The sequence below is a fragment of the Electrona antarctica genome, assembly GCF_951216825.1.
Source record: "Electrona antarctica genome assembly, chromosome: 12".
Taxonomy (NCBI): Eukaryota; Metazoa; Chordata; class Actinopteri; order Myctophiformes; family Myctophidae; genus Electrona; species Electrona antarctica.
In genome coordinates, this window is record NC_136793.1 from 31,122,138 (window position 1) to 31,135,096 (window position 12,959).

The 12,959-nt window shown below is 40.9% G+C and overlaps 1 protein-coding gene across 1 annotated transcript in view; it reads left to right on the forward strand.

Moving 5' to 3' along the window:
- LOC306934205 (MOB kinase activator 1A) overlaps positions 1-12,458 on the forward strand; it is a 13,754-nt gene extending 1,296 nt beyond the window's left edge. The window contains exons 3-6 of the mRNA XM_079516743.1: positions 1,040-1,133; positions 8,675-8,808; positions 9,605-9,768; positions 11,364-12,458. Coding sequence (XP_079372869.1) covers positions 1,040-1,133; positions 8,675-8,808; positions 9,605-9,768; positions 11,364-11,441 — 470 coding nt within the window. The 3' untranslated portion in view covers positions 11,442-12,458. The remainder of the gene's footprint in view (positions 1-1,039; positions 1,134-8,674; positions 8,809-9,604; positions 9,769-11,363) is intronic.
- Positions 12,459-12,959: the final 501 nt, after the last annotated feature.

Sequence of the window (12,959 nt, forward strand, 5' to 3'; positions counted from 1 at the left end):
TGCTTATAATTAACCTATTATTAAGTACTAGCATTCTATTTCTTTCTTGTCAATGGCCCCACCATTTTAACCACTTGACCAGGAACATTGCTTTTGTATCAACATGACAAACCTCGTAATGGAAAACCAATGTTTATGTAAAAAATGCATTCTAAATTGGAAGATATTTTCATATTTTTGGAAGCCTGTAACTGTCTCACATTGACATGTAGGCTACATAATTTGGTTATTTTGCTGCCTTCTGCCTTTACACACACACACACACACACACACACACACACACACACACACACACACACACACACACACACACACACACACACACAATAAATTGTTTTTATGGGGGTGGAGTGTTCTTCTAGCTACTAGCCTTGAAGAGTGGAGAATCCCTACAATAAACACCCCACAACCTCACATCTGCTGCCTATTCCATACCATGTGTAAATTAACACACTATAATAAGTAATAACTAGATAGTAGATAGTATACATTTCTATAAAGTAATTGTTCATTATTAGATTATTAAAATGATTATATTATGGTTACTGTAAAGAAATACCCGCCCCATTCTGAATCTCAGGAGGGTGAAATTACTTCTAAATATGTCTATAGACTCCAGACTTTTTTGACTAGGGTGGCATGGCACCACCACAAGCAGTCCTTTGACTTATAGCCAAATTTTATTCAACAGTTAGATACTCTGCTTTGACGCTGACGCTCCACCTTGAACCAGGTGGACCCTCTTGTAAACAAGTGTAATGCTTAATTGGGTCGTCCACTCACAGTTAACAGTCTTTGTATTGAGTTTGTGCTTTTACTTGAAATGTACTGTAATTCTGCAAACTGTTAATCAATATTTCAATCAATCAATCAATCTACTGCAGCCCGGTGGCTGCAGTAAAGCTTTGGTTTTAGAAGAAGCTTAGCAGTAGCTGCTTACCTTGTGGTGTGGTTTGCACAAGAATTAGTCAAGATGACACAAGTCATCATTGTCGTGTGTGGGATAGTTCTTAATCATCATGTCTATCCTCAATTTCAGCGGTGGACTTTTTCAACCAGATCAATATGCTTTATGGCACCATAACAGAGTTCTGCACAGAGACCAGCTGCTCTGTGATGTCTGCTGGACCCAGGTAACCACTTTGAAAACAAACGGTGCAAACACAAACATTAAACGCCATTAACAATAAAGGGGAAATATGACATAAATGACACATTATGATGTAAATTTTCCCTTCATTGTCAATGCGTTTACAACACAAACATTGAACTAAAGACAAACATTAAACCTGTGTATAGGAGGCCCTCAAAAATCAGACCTGTCTGAAGTGAGTGGTGCAACAGCACCCCCTGTTGGTACCCTAAACATACGGACATACAGACATAGGGACAGACGGACATTGCTGGTTATAGGAGTGGTTGCACCACTCAAAAATATGTGCATACGTTGGTGAATACGAATAATTCTAAATAGACAGGCACATTCCTGCAGTTCTTAAATAGCGTTCTTAACCAACCTCTCCATAGACACCTGCGTCGCTGCAATGGTAATAAGGACCTGTGAATAGAGGAAGGGAGCGCTGCCGTGGTCCTTTGTTTGTTGAACTGGATACAGGTGCTCGTTGGTGAGGTTAAATCATAACAATAAAGAAGAGGATCCAAGGCACTCTGTTCCAGTGAGGTGAAGGAAAGCCTTTTTATTTGGCAAAGAACATTACAAAAAAGGAGGACAAACGCGTTTCGGCACTCAGCCTTCGTCAGGGTCCCATAGTTATGACATGCAGCAGGACGTCATTATATAGCGACCATCATGATTGAAAACACTTGACAGCAATCAGTGTCACTGTCAGTCTAATACATGTCAGCACAATAAAATGTTAGAACATCAATGTCCGCACATTATACATCATAACAGTTAGGTCCATATTGTTTCAGATACAAGGGTATGGGAGGTTTTGTAAGAAAATACAATAAATAAAAAAATAAAAAGATAGAATCCCCAAAACAAATACCAGAAAAAGGTTGTGAACAGTGTGTGAGGAGGAGGAAACCTTTAGAGAAAAGGGGAAAAATCAATTTAGTCATTTAGACCAGGGAAGTTCGTAGCTTTCAGGGCATGGGTGGCTCGGCCGCGCGAAATTTCGGGTCTTATTCGGGTATAATTGGCCTAATAATGACTTATTTAGGACCTAGCACCGCAGCATCATGTACACGAGAGAGAGAGACTCGTATACACACTCGCACACAGCAGTGTAGTGTCTCCACACTCCATATATGATCTCTCTCTGGAAGGACCTGTATATGAACTGTGCGGCCGCACTGAGCGTTCCAACACAAACACTCGACAAACATCTCTAACACACACACACCTGTTATACTTACTATTAGTTGTCGTTGTGTTGTTATTTCCACCTCATCCGAGTAACCGAGTTAATCATAATAACAGTATGTGACTCTTATTGTGTTGTTGTTTGGGTTAGATTTCTTTAAACCACTTGGTGCAGGTGAAAGTAAAACTACAATACGTTTTATATCTCGTCATGTTGTTGTGTCTATCTGTCAACTCACTCACTGTGCAATCTGCACCATGTCAAAAAATTCTCCTCTCCACCAGCAGGGGGTACTGGCGCATCCTCCGCCCCCCCCCCCTTCCAGCGCTGATGTTTCAGGGTGACAATCCAGAACGTTTCTCTCTGCAGCAACTGCTTTAATCTATCACCGCCTCTCACAGTTTTAGGGATGATTTCTATAGCAATGATTTTTAAAGAGCTTGGGTTGGCATGATGAGCCTCTTTGTAATGTACCGCCATGGGATAATCAGGGTTTTCAGTCCGTATTGCATACTTGTGTTCTGCTAGTCTATCTTTTAGACTAAAAGATAGACTAGCAGAACACAAGTATGTGTGAACAGAGAGTGGGTAAATCTGCGTCCTATGGAGGGTGGAATAAGCTATCAGGGACCCTAGGGTAGCAACGTCCAAAATTCAGAAAAGCTAACCGAGGGTGCCGAAAGGGCCTAACGTCCTCCTTAAGCTGCTTAACGACTAGCCTGCAAATACACTGTCTGTGCGCAACTTTATCTTTTGCATCTGCTCGTGTGGGCAGCATAACATTGTGGCAGAGTAGAAACGAGGGCATCCGACTATTCCACGGACATTCTACTATTCCGCGGATGGTCGAGAATTCCACGGACGGCTTTGAAATCGGCTGTAAATTCTGCGATCGCGGATTCCTGTGGGGACTATATAGGGGTGATCAGGTACAGGGCCCGGGCAGAGGCTTTTGTGCTGGTTCTGGACAACCCAAAATGCATGCCCCACCCAGTTATTATGTGTCCCTTTGATGCCCATATATGGAGTTCTTTGTCAAGCATGCCAAATGAGGCTTTTGTGCTGGTTCTGGACAACCGGAAATGCAGAGTACCTGTTCCACCCATCTGTCTGTGTCCCTTTTATTCCTATATATGGAGTTGTGTGTCAGGCATGCCCAAATATGGAGTGTTGTGATGTCAGAACAGGCCAGCTTATGGAGTTCTGTGTCAGGCATGCCCAAATATGGAGTGGTGTGATGTCAGAACATCCGGACAACCGTGGGTCTGACCAACTCGACACCGGGCACTGCACTCCCTGTGGGGGTGTGGAACGTGTGTCGAATCTGAAGTTGGTGGGGTGAACAGTTCCCGAGTTACGTGGATTACACACATACATGCGTGCGTACGTACATACAGAGACCCATGGGGGCTTCCAGTAGACTATTACAATTTTTTACCTGTACAAAAGTCTCTGTTAACAGGCTTATTGTTCTACAGCCCTGTTAATTGGTCTATTGTATCGGTTGGGAAGCTCCACTCAGTCAGTCCTATTCTTCACTTGCACAATGTAGGAGGCGGGACTAAGGGGGACTTCCTGTTGGGATATCACCCCTGTGTTTGCTTCCTGTCCATCGGGAGTGCATGTAAGTCAGTCATTTTCTACGGACAGTTATAGTACTTTCTCGTCACTTGTAATTTTTGTAATTATGTTTAAAAAAAACTTTTATTCATATGGTTCATTCATTTACCATTCGTTTTTATCGTAATGTTTTATTTAGGTTTTTTTTCTCAAGGGGAAAGTTGTATGCTCCAGTGCCTGTCTGTGCTGCTGCACTATACATACAGTACAGTACAGTACAGTGGAGTACAGTGGAGTGCAGTACAGTACAGTACAGTGGAGTACAGTAGAGTACAGTACAGTGGAATACAGTACAGTACAGCGGAGTGCAGTACAGTACAGTACAGTAGAGTACAGTACAGTGGAATACAGTACAGTACAGTGGAGTACAGCACAGTACAGTGGAGTACAGCACAGCACAGTACAGTACAGTACAGTAGAATACAGTACGGTACAGTACAGTGGAGTACAGCACAGCAAAGTGGAGTACAGTATAGTACAGTACAGTACAGTACAGTACAGTACAGTACAGTACAGTACAGTGCAGTGCAGTAGAGTACAGTAGAGTACAGTACAGTACAGTACAGTACAGTGGAGTGCAGTACAGTACAGTACAGTGGAATACAGCACAGTACAGTACAGTACTGTACTGTACTCCAATGTACTGTACTCCACTGTACTGTACTGTACTGCACTCCACTGTACTGTACTGTACTGTACTCCACTGTACTGTACTGTACTCCACTGTACTGTACTGTACTCCACTGTACTGTACTGTACTGTACTGTACTGTACTGTACTGTACTGTACTGCACTCCGCTGTACTGTACTGTATTCCACTGTACTGTACTGTACTGTACTGTATTCCACTGTACTCTACTGTACTCCACTGTACCGTACTGTATTCCACTGTACTGTATTCCACTGTACTGTACTCTACTGTACTCCACTGTACTGTACTGTACTGCACTCCACTGTACTGTATTCCACTGTACTGTATTCCTGTATGTATAGTGCAGCAGCACAGACAGGCACTGGAGCATACAACTTTCCCCTTGAGAAAAAACCCTAAATAAAACATTACGATAAAAACGAATGGTAAATGAATGAACCATATGAATACAAGTTTGTTTTAAACATAATTTAAAAAATTACAAGTGACGAGAAAGTACTATAATTGTCCGTAGAAAATGACTGACTTACATGCACTCCCGATGGACAGGAAGCAAACACAGGGGTGATATCCCAACAGGAAGTCCCCCTTAGTCCCGCCTCCTACATTGTGCAAGTGAAGAATTCTGCCACCGGAAGTGCTGTTTTTTTCTTTTCTTTCTTGAATGGTGTCAATGATCCTGTGAATAAAGATCCTAAAGGCCTATTCATACTCCAGTTTTAAGTGATAAGATGACCACTGAAAACTACAACCTGACGTCACGCCGCGGTGGTAAGCGACTCACCGCTCACCCCACCACATCTCTGTTTTTACTAACCACCTGGTGGTCACCTTATCACCTAAAACTTGAGTATGAATGGGCCTTTAATGGAAGCTTCTCTCCGTGATTCTTTTACCGGAGACACACAGCCAATGTTCGCGAGCTCTAATTCAGCACATCCTTAAATGCCCGGCCTAGACCTCTAGTTCAATACCTGTAAACTATAACGCTAGAAAAAACTTTAAATGTGAAACATGTCATGGCATATGACTCCACTTTATGTAATTAGCCAGCAGCTACATTTTTTAACCAAACCATGCATTGCCACTTCATGTGATTTAGACCATTCTCGAGGAATCAAGGAATCATCTGAATATCACATGAATGAAACAAAACGGGTATTGTATAGTTTGCATGCAGTCCCTGCAGAGGCTGTCTTGTTAGAGTCTTGAGTTGGTACTTCCCCTGTTTTCTGGCCTCCCGACTGTCTGTAATCGAGAGGAAGAGACCTGGCTTTGCTTCCTGTTGACACGGTCAGAATGAAGAACGTAGATTCTCTCTTTCCCCTACTGCTGTTTTTAGCTGCTAATATAGCACAACAAATGTCTTGTTTGCTTGTCTGCAACCAGTGTATGTTTTGTATGTGGAAATAGAGGCATGCAATGTCTGGAGATGTGACTTTTTGAATGTAAAACTCTAGAACCGAATAGGAGTTTGATTATAAACTTTTCATGCTGTAATCCCTCTCTCCTCTTCATTTAAATAGCCTGAGGGCCTCATGTCCCGTTTCAAGTGTTTTATTTTGTAATGGCTCGTACACACTGCACGATATTTGCTCCGATTATGCTATCGGGGACCATTTTTGGTGCTTGCCAACAAAACTCACGATCTGACGCAAGATCAGGCTTTGATCGCCAAGGTTTTGCTCGCTGTGTGTGTGAAAGGCTCTGCGAGAAGATATAGCACCGATAAAAGTGCTCGCCGAATCCGCCGATGCCTTCCTGACCATTTCTGAATATCAAGCAGGTTTGATATTTGGCTCTGTCGCCAACTGGACATTGTACAGTATGAAATGAGTTCGACCGCGTCCCGAGAAGTTCTGTATTACAGCCAATGAGAGCACAGGACAGCTGTGCTCACTGACACTGTCTGTCTGTCGTGTCGACTGTATCGATAGATGATCAGGTGATGATATATATAACCTTTATTCCTTGGGTAAATCCCTGTCCTGTGAAGTAAAGCAAAGCAAATTTCTTTGTTTACCCAGGGAAGTGGACTAAGCTCGAGATGCTTGTTTACAGCCACACCCTGCTCATAGAACATTTCATGGTAGGGGTTCAATGCCTTGCTCAAGGGCACTTCAGCGGTGGTAATTTTAACGTGCCGGTCCGGGGATTCGAACTGGCGACCTTCCGGTATCAAGACCGCTCCGCAAACCGTTCGGCCACCGCTGTGTCGTACATGCAAGCTATATTGGCCCAATGTTGCTGTTAAATAGTCTATAAAACCAACTCATTTCACTTGAATAATGTTGATAAAACCGCATCGGAGCAGTGTGTGTGTGTGTGTGTGTGTGTGTGTGTGTGTGTGTGTGTGTGTGTGTGTGTGTGTGTGTGTGTGTGTGTGTGTGTGTGTGTGTGTGTGTGTGTGTGTGTGTGTGTGTGTGTGTGTGTGTGTGTGTGTGTGTGTGTGTGTGTGTGTGTGTGTGTGTGTGTGTGTGTGTGTGTGTGTGTGTGTGTAACACTTCGCCGTGTAGCCTGGCAAATCCTGTGTGTGTGGCATGCACAGAGAGAGAGAGGCGTCCTGTGTCGGTGTCTTGCGCTTGTATCACGGCATCCTGCACGTGCGTGAGATGTCAAAATGAATTGGAACTAGAAAAAGTGCCCTTCTGGGCACAGGTCTCCACCAGGAGGATAGGACTGTGTGAGATGTTTGGCAAAATGTTTAGGAGTAATATAAACATGTTGAGGAAATGCAGAGCCAGACCAGATAGAAGTGCAGCATTTTGAACGAAACGGGCCACTCCTGAAAACTTTGGAAGGCAATGTTAGCCAATCAGTGTAGAATCTGAGAAATCCAACAGACTCGTCTTGATCACATGACTACAGAGATCATGTGTACCGATTTGGATGAAATCTGTGCGACTAACATAAGCAATGTGTTCGGCCTCATGGTGGCGCTATAACCGGCAGATGTGGAGGGATGCAGGGACAATGTTTTTCCATGGCCTCTAGGGAGTGCGCATACATAAGTTGTATACAGATTGATGCAGTTATAGCTAAAAACAGGAATTGGCCTATTATAGTGCCACCATGAGGCTGATTTGGAAAAAAATGAGTGGCATGTCGTCCTCGGCCTAGTGGAAATGTGCGTGTATAATTTCACGGAAATTGCACACTGTGTTTGTGATTTGTGGCATTTTATTCGAAACGGACCAATCATGTGAGATCTTGGAAGCCAATATTAGCCAATCAGGATGGAAGATGGGAAATGATCCGTGTTGATCACATGACTATGGAGATAGTGTATACTGAATTATGTGATGTATGGATAAAATGTGTACGAGTAATCTACAGAAATGTGTTTTGCCTAAATCGGCCTCATGGTGGCGCTATAACAGGCCGTTGAAGAATATTTGGGGCAGAGGTTCGTCGTTGGCATCCAGGGAGTGTGTGTGCAAAGTTTGGCATGGATCGGGCCAACGGTGGCGGAGATTAGCTGGTAACGGACGGACGGAAGGAAGGAAGGACGGACGGACACACACGGACGGAGTGCAAAACATACTCATACTCTCTCCCCATGCCTTCGGCCTGGTGGAGACAATAAAAAACAAATAATATAGCCTATATCGGGTCTGGATCGCATCTTGGTGAACTCTTGCAGTGTGTGATGCCTAGTCGGTGACCGATCGTTTAGTGTGAAAGCCACAACGATATAATGACAGTCGATTTAAAAGACTCCTGTAGTGTGAAATACATAACGATCTGATGACTCGCCGACAACTTTAAAACTCCTACAGTGTGACAGTGTAGGGGCCATAAGTATGATAATGACAGACACAGTATTTCTCCTTGCAAATCCAATTCATAGTTGACATATATTATTTTATTGTACAGCATATTTACAGTAAATGAGAACTCTATGGAACAGACTATGTTAATCATTCAATTTCAAACTCAATTTTAGGAAAAGGTAATGCCATATATAGGCTACAAACCAATGTCTGGTTACATTGTCATGATCAACCATAAAAAGTGTCTGATGCCCTGTGGAACAGTAGTAACCTTCCTTATATTTCTGTTTTTTTGCTAGATATGAATACCACTGGGCTGATGGAACTAATATTAAGAAGCCCATCAAATGCTCTGCTCCCAAGTACATTGACTACTTGATGACCTGGGTACAGGACCAACTGGACGATGAGACACTTTTTCCTTCCAAAATCGGTGAGTTGCATTTAATGTTTAGATTAAAGGGATACACCTTCTTCTAGGCAAATTAAATGGTTATTGATAAATTATTGTTGTGTGACAACTAGGCTACATGTTTAGTTGCTGTACCATTTCACCTTTTTAGATTGTTACAGTAGAAGTGACCATTGTATTCTTTTTGCAATACTTTTATCCATAAATCAATGAAATTGTCTGATAGCACAGCACACTAGAATAATCTAAACATACTCCTTACTTGTTTAACTTGTTAATATGTTCATGAAGTATTTGATCAGCAAGGTGATATTGCAGTCTAACATGTGGCATTATTTTTTATCTCCGCACACTTAAATCTATTCACAATCAATATATTTATTTGCAAGCTTTCGGTCTATACCTTCTTCAGGCATTTTTCTTCATTATCCTTTTGTGACTCCAGCACCTCAGTTAAGGTTTTTTAGCAGATGATCAGTGTTTCTTTTTTTTACATTTTTGTTTCAATTGTCTGTCTAAAAAAGTATATGTAAAGATTATGTTTGCTTCTGATAGCTCCATATTTCAAATTACAATGTCACACTTTCACCCCTTTGTGTTTTCCCTGGGTTATGTAAAGAGTAAACTGTATGGTAAATGGTGCATTTATATAGCGCCTTTATCCAAGGCGCTTTACATAGATTGTGCCACAGAGATTAAATAAAACAAATCCAGAAACACTACCAGAACTCTTATTCAACTAGCTTTGCTTATCCAAGAAAATCAAGGACCTTGGTCAAGGCTAGCTCTAATTGACATAATCATTCTGTGTCTGTAGGAGTACCGTTTCCCAGGAATTTCATGTCTGTGGCAAAGACCATCCTGAAACGTCTTTTCAGGGTTTATGCCCACATCTACCACCAGCATTTTGACTCTGTGATGCAACTGCAGGAGGAGGCACATCTTAACACCTCGTTCAAGCACTTCATTTTCTTTGTTCAGGTAAGGCTACCACACATCTAATAAAGTTTAATAGCTTGTTGTCATTTTCTCTGCTATTTGGTGTGTAGTTCAAAATCCACATGAAACTACTATGAATGGGATTGTTTAAAACGGCATGGCTCCAAGGGGGCCTTAGTAAGGCCTCAGACTTTACGATCAGAGTGGGTGACAGTGGCGTTTACATGGACAGTTAAACCCCCTTTTCATTCAGAATTAAAGTTAAATCCTATTAAAAGTTGTCATGTAAACACCTACAAAAACTTAAATCGGAATGAAAATGGCCAATCTGATTTAAACTTAAATCTGATGTAACTGACCGGTTTATTCAATTTTTAAATCCTATTGAAACAATTTTGGACTCATGTAAACACTTAAGTTCATTCTGGTCTTTCTGTGCATGCTTGTTTCCATGTAATTGGTATGGCATATATTATGCTCTTGTTTTGCGATTAATTATACAGGATACATCATTCTGAATGAAACAGCCCTCATGTAACTGCAGCCAATGTTATTTCAAGGAAAGAAGAGATTACCTATCTGAACCGTCCAAATCAAATTATTTGGCAAACCCTCTGTGAAATCGCCCTACTTTTGGGGGTGGGTTGGGTAACTGATCCATGCCACAATGATGTAGCTCTACAACAGAGGCACAGCCATAACATCACTGGTACAAAAATGTTTAAAACAAATATATAACAGATATTTTCTTCATTTTATTTCGGGTTTCGCCCAAGTGTTAACTTATTGTCGGTATCAGACAATAATTTTACATTTGGTGCATCCCTACTCCCTACCCCTTCAACACCGTTATAAGAGCAGCTGGACCTAGACAAGCTTGAAAAGAAATTACCCCCCACTGTTTTTCTGTAAATATATTTTTTACCTCTGTACTTTTTGCAAATTCTTAAAGGGCCACTTCACCCCTTTTGCAACCAGATCTTATTTTAATTATGTTTGGGAGACACTTTCCTGGGGTTTTTATGTGGGTAATATGTTTTTTTTTAGATATTTCAAAGTGTCCATGATGTCATGGACTCTGGGCTCACTTATTTCCTGGACTATATCAAGGACTATTAAATGAGGACAGGAAGCGAAAACCGTACGGTGGACTCCATGTTGCTCCCTGGAAGGAAAGAAACATGCGCAATGGGCTATATGCAGGCAACACTTCCGCGTTCAGCTTCCTTGGTCTCAATTGTGCATGTTTCTTTCCTTCCAGGGAGCAACATGGAGTCCACTGTACGGTCTTCGCTTCCTAACCTTATTTAATTAACCTTGGACTACATGTTGTCTCAGTAAGACAGCCCTCCGCCTATCCACAAGTAGGAGCAGTGGACCAAAACATTATGGGAATTTTAGTCCCATAGTTGTTGGAATTGTAGTGCCCAGGATTACATTAGATAATTGACACTGGGTGAAAAAATGGGTTGCAAAAATTGTGGGATAAAAAGAAAAAGTATTGAATCAATCAATCGATGCCACAAGTGCATACGTCCTAATATTGTGGCACCAATGGGGTCATTATTATTTAGCCAACTATACAGACCCTCAATACTATATTGAATGATAATCTTATAATTTTTGTCAATTTGTAGGAGTTCAACCTCATTGATCGGCGCGAGCTTGCTCCCCTGCAGGACTTGATTGAGAAGCTTGGATCCAAGGACAGATAAACAACACATGACCACGCATTTCCTTTTTTTATGCTTTGAATTTCATCCTCTTCCTCTCTGTGACTGCTACCTCTGACTTTTGGTCTCAAATCTTAAACTTAGTGCCTTTTCACTTCCCTTTTCTGGATATTTTACTGTACATTCTCTTTAATTCTTGTTTTTCTTTTTTCTTTCATTCTAGTCATTCTAGATGATATATCAGTGTAGTATAATAACATTTTTGTCAGGATTTTGGTTAACAATTTGGAAATAGGAAATACTGATCTTTTCCGTTGGACCAAGGGTTTTCAGGATTTGAAATAAAACTGTTTTTGTTTTTTAGTTGGCATTTAGTGCTTGAATTGTCTAAATAATTTCACATACCTTTTGGTTAATGATGAGCAATTTTTATTTTTTTAGCTATTATAAGTCTAATGACCATGATATTCCATTTCAGAAGATACCATTACTGTATATTTGCTTTCTTGGTGAACAGTTATAGAGCAATGGAGAAAATGGAGAGGGGGGGCGATTATGTCAATCGACATTAGACACGGTTCACACTCATGGCATTGACATTTTTCTTTTTTTGACTTGAAGTCAAATGGTTCTGAAAATGTCCACTGTTTGTTTTTCATCTTCTAGTTTATCTGTTGTGAGCTAATGATGTCTGATAATGCATGGGTGTTAACTCAGTTCCTTCATATACCAGCAGTGATAAGATCTCTCGTCCATTCTTTCACTTGCTGGGACACTCCTGCACAGAGTGAGATGCAATAGGTAGGCAGTTGCTAAGTTGTTAAAGGCTCTGCATGCTTCAAACAAACTGCTCGGAACGTATTGAAAATCTCTTTTCCGGGGCATCTGAGCATTTTTGTAACTATCTAAAATCAACATTTTTAAGTATGGCAGGTGGGCAGGGTTTCAATTGTCAGTAAATTTCATCTGTTCATTCTTCACCAAACTACAGTATTTCACCACCATGCAGACTGCTCATGTCTCAACATGAATAACATGAAAAACATGAGCGTTTGCATTTATTACAAAAAGGACCAGAGCTGGTTGAGTGTAGTCAGGAAGAGATAAAAAAAACTAAAATCTGGGAAAGATTCACTAAAGCAAAGACGAGACTGTGCCCACACAGTACACCCAACTTTCCTTACGTTAAATTACCCACCCTTTTATGATGGACAGATTTTTGTCCCACCTTTTACTTTAGGTATGAATGACAAAACTGTCCGATATAGACGGATGATGGGTCATAGAACAGAGTTTGAAACATTTCTTCTGAATTTGGTCATGCAATATTTTTGAATAAATGTGATTTGGAATGGCATAACAAAAGCTTTTATTAATAGTGACACTTGAACTTCAGAAAACTATATTCATTCAACAGTATTTGATTTTACTATGAATACTATGAATATATATATTTTTTATATTATATATAGGTGTATGATTTAACAGAAAAGCTATGTGAAAATCAAAAGTCATTGCTTAATGCAATATTAGGTTCATTTCTAATTATGGCACTCTTGA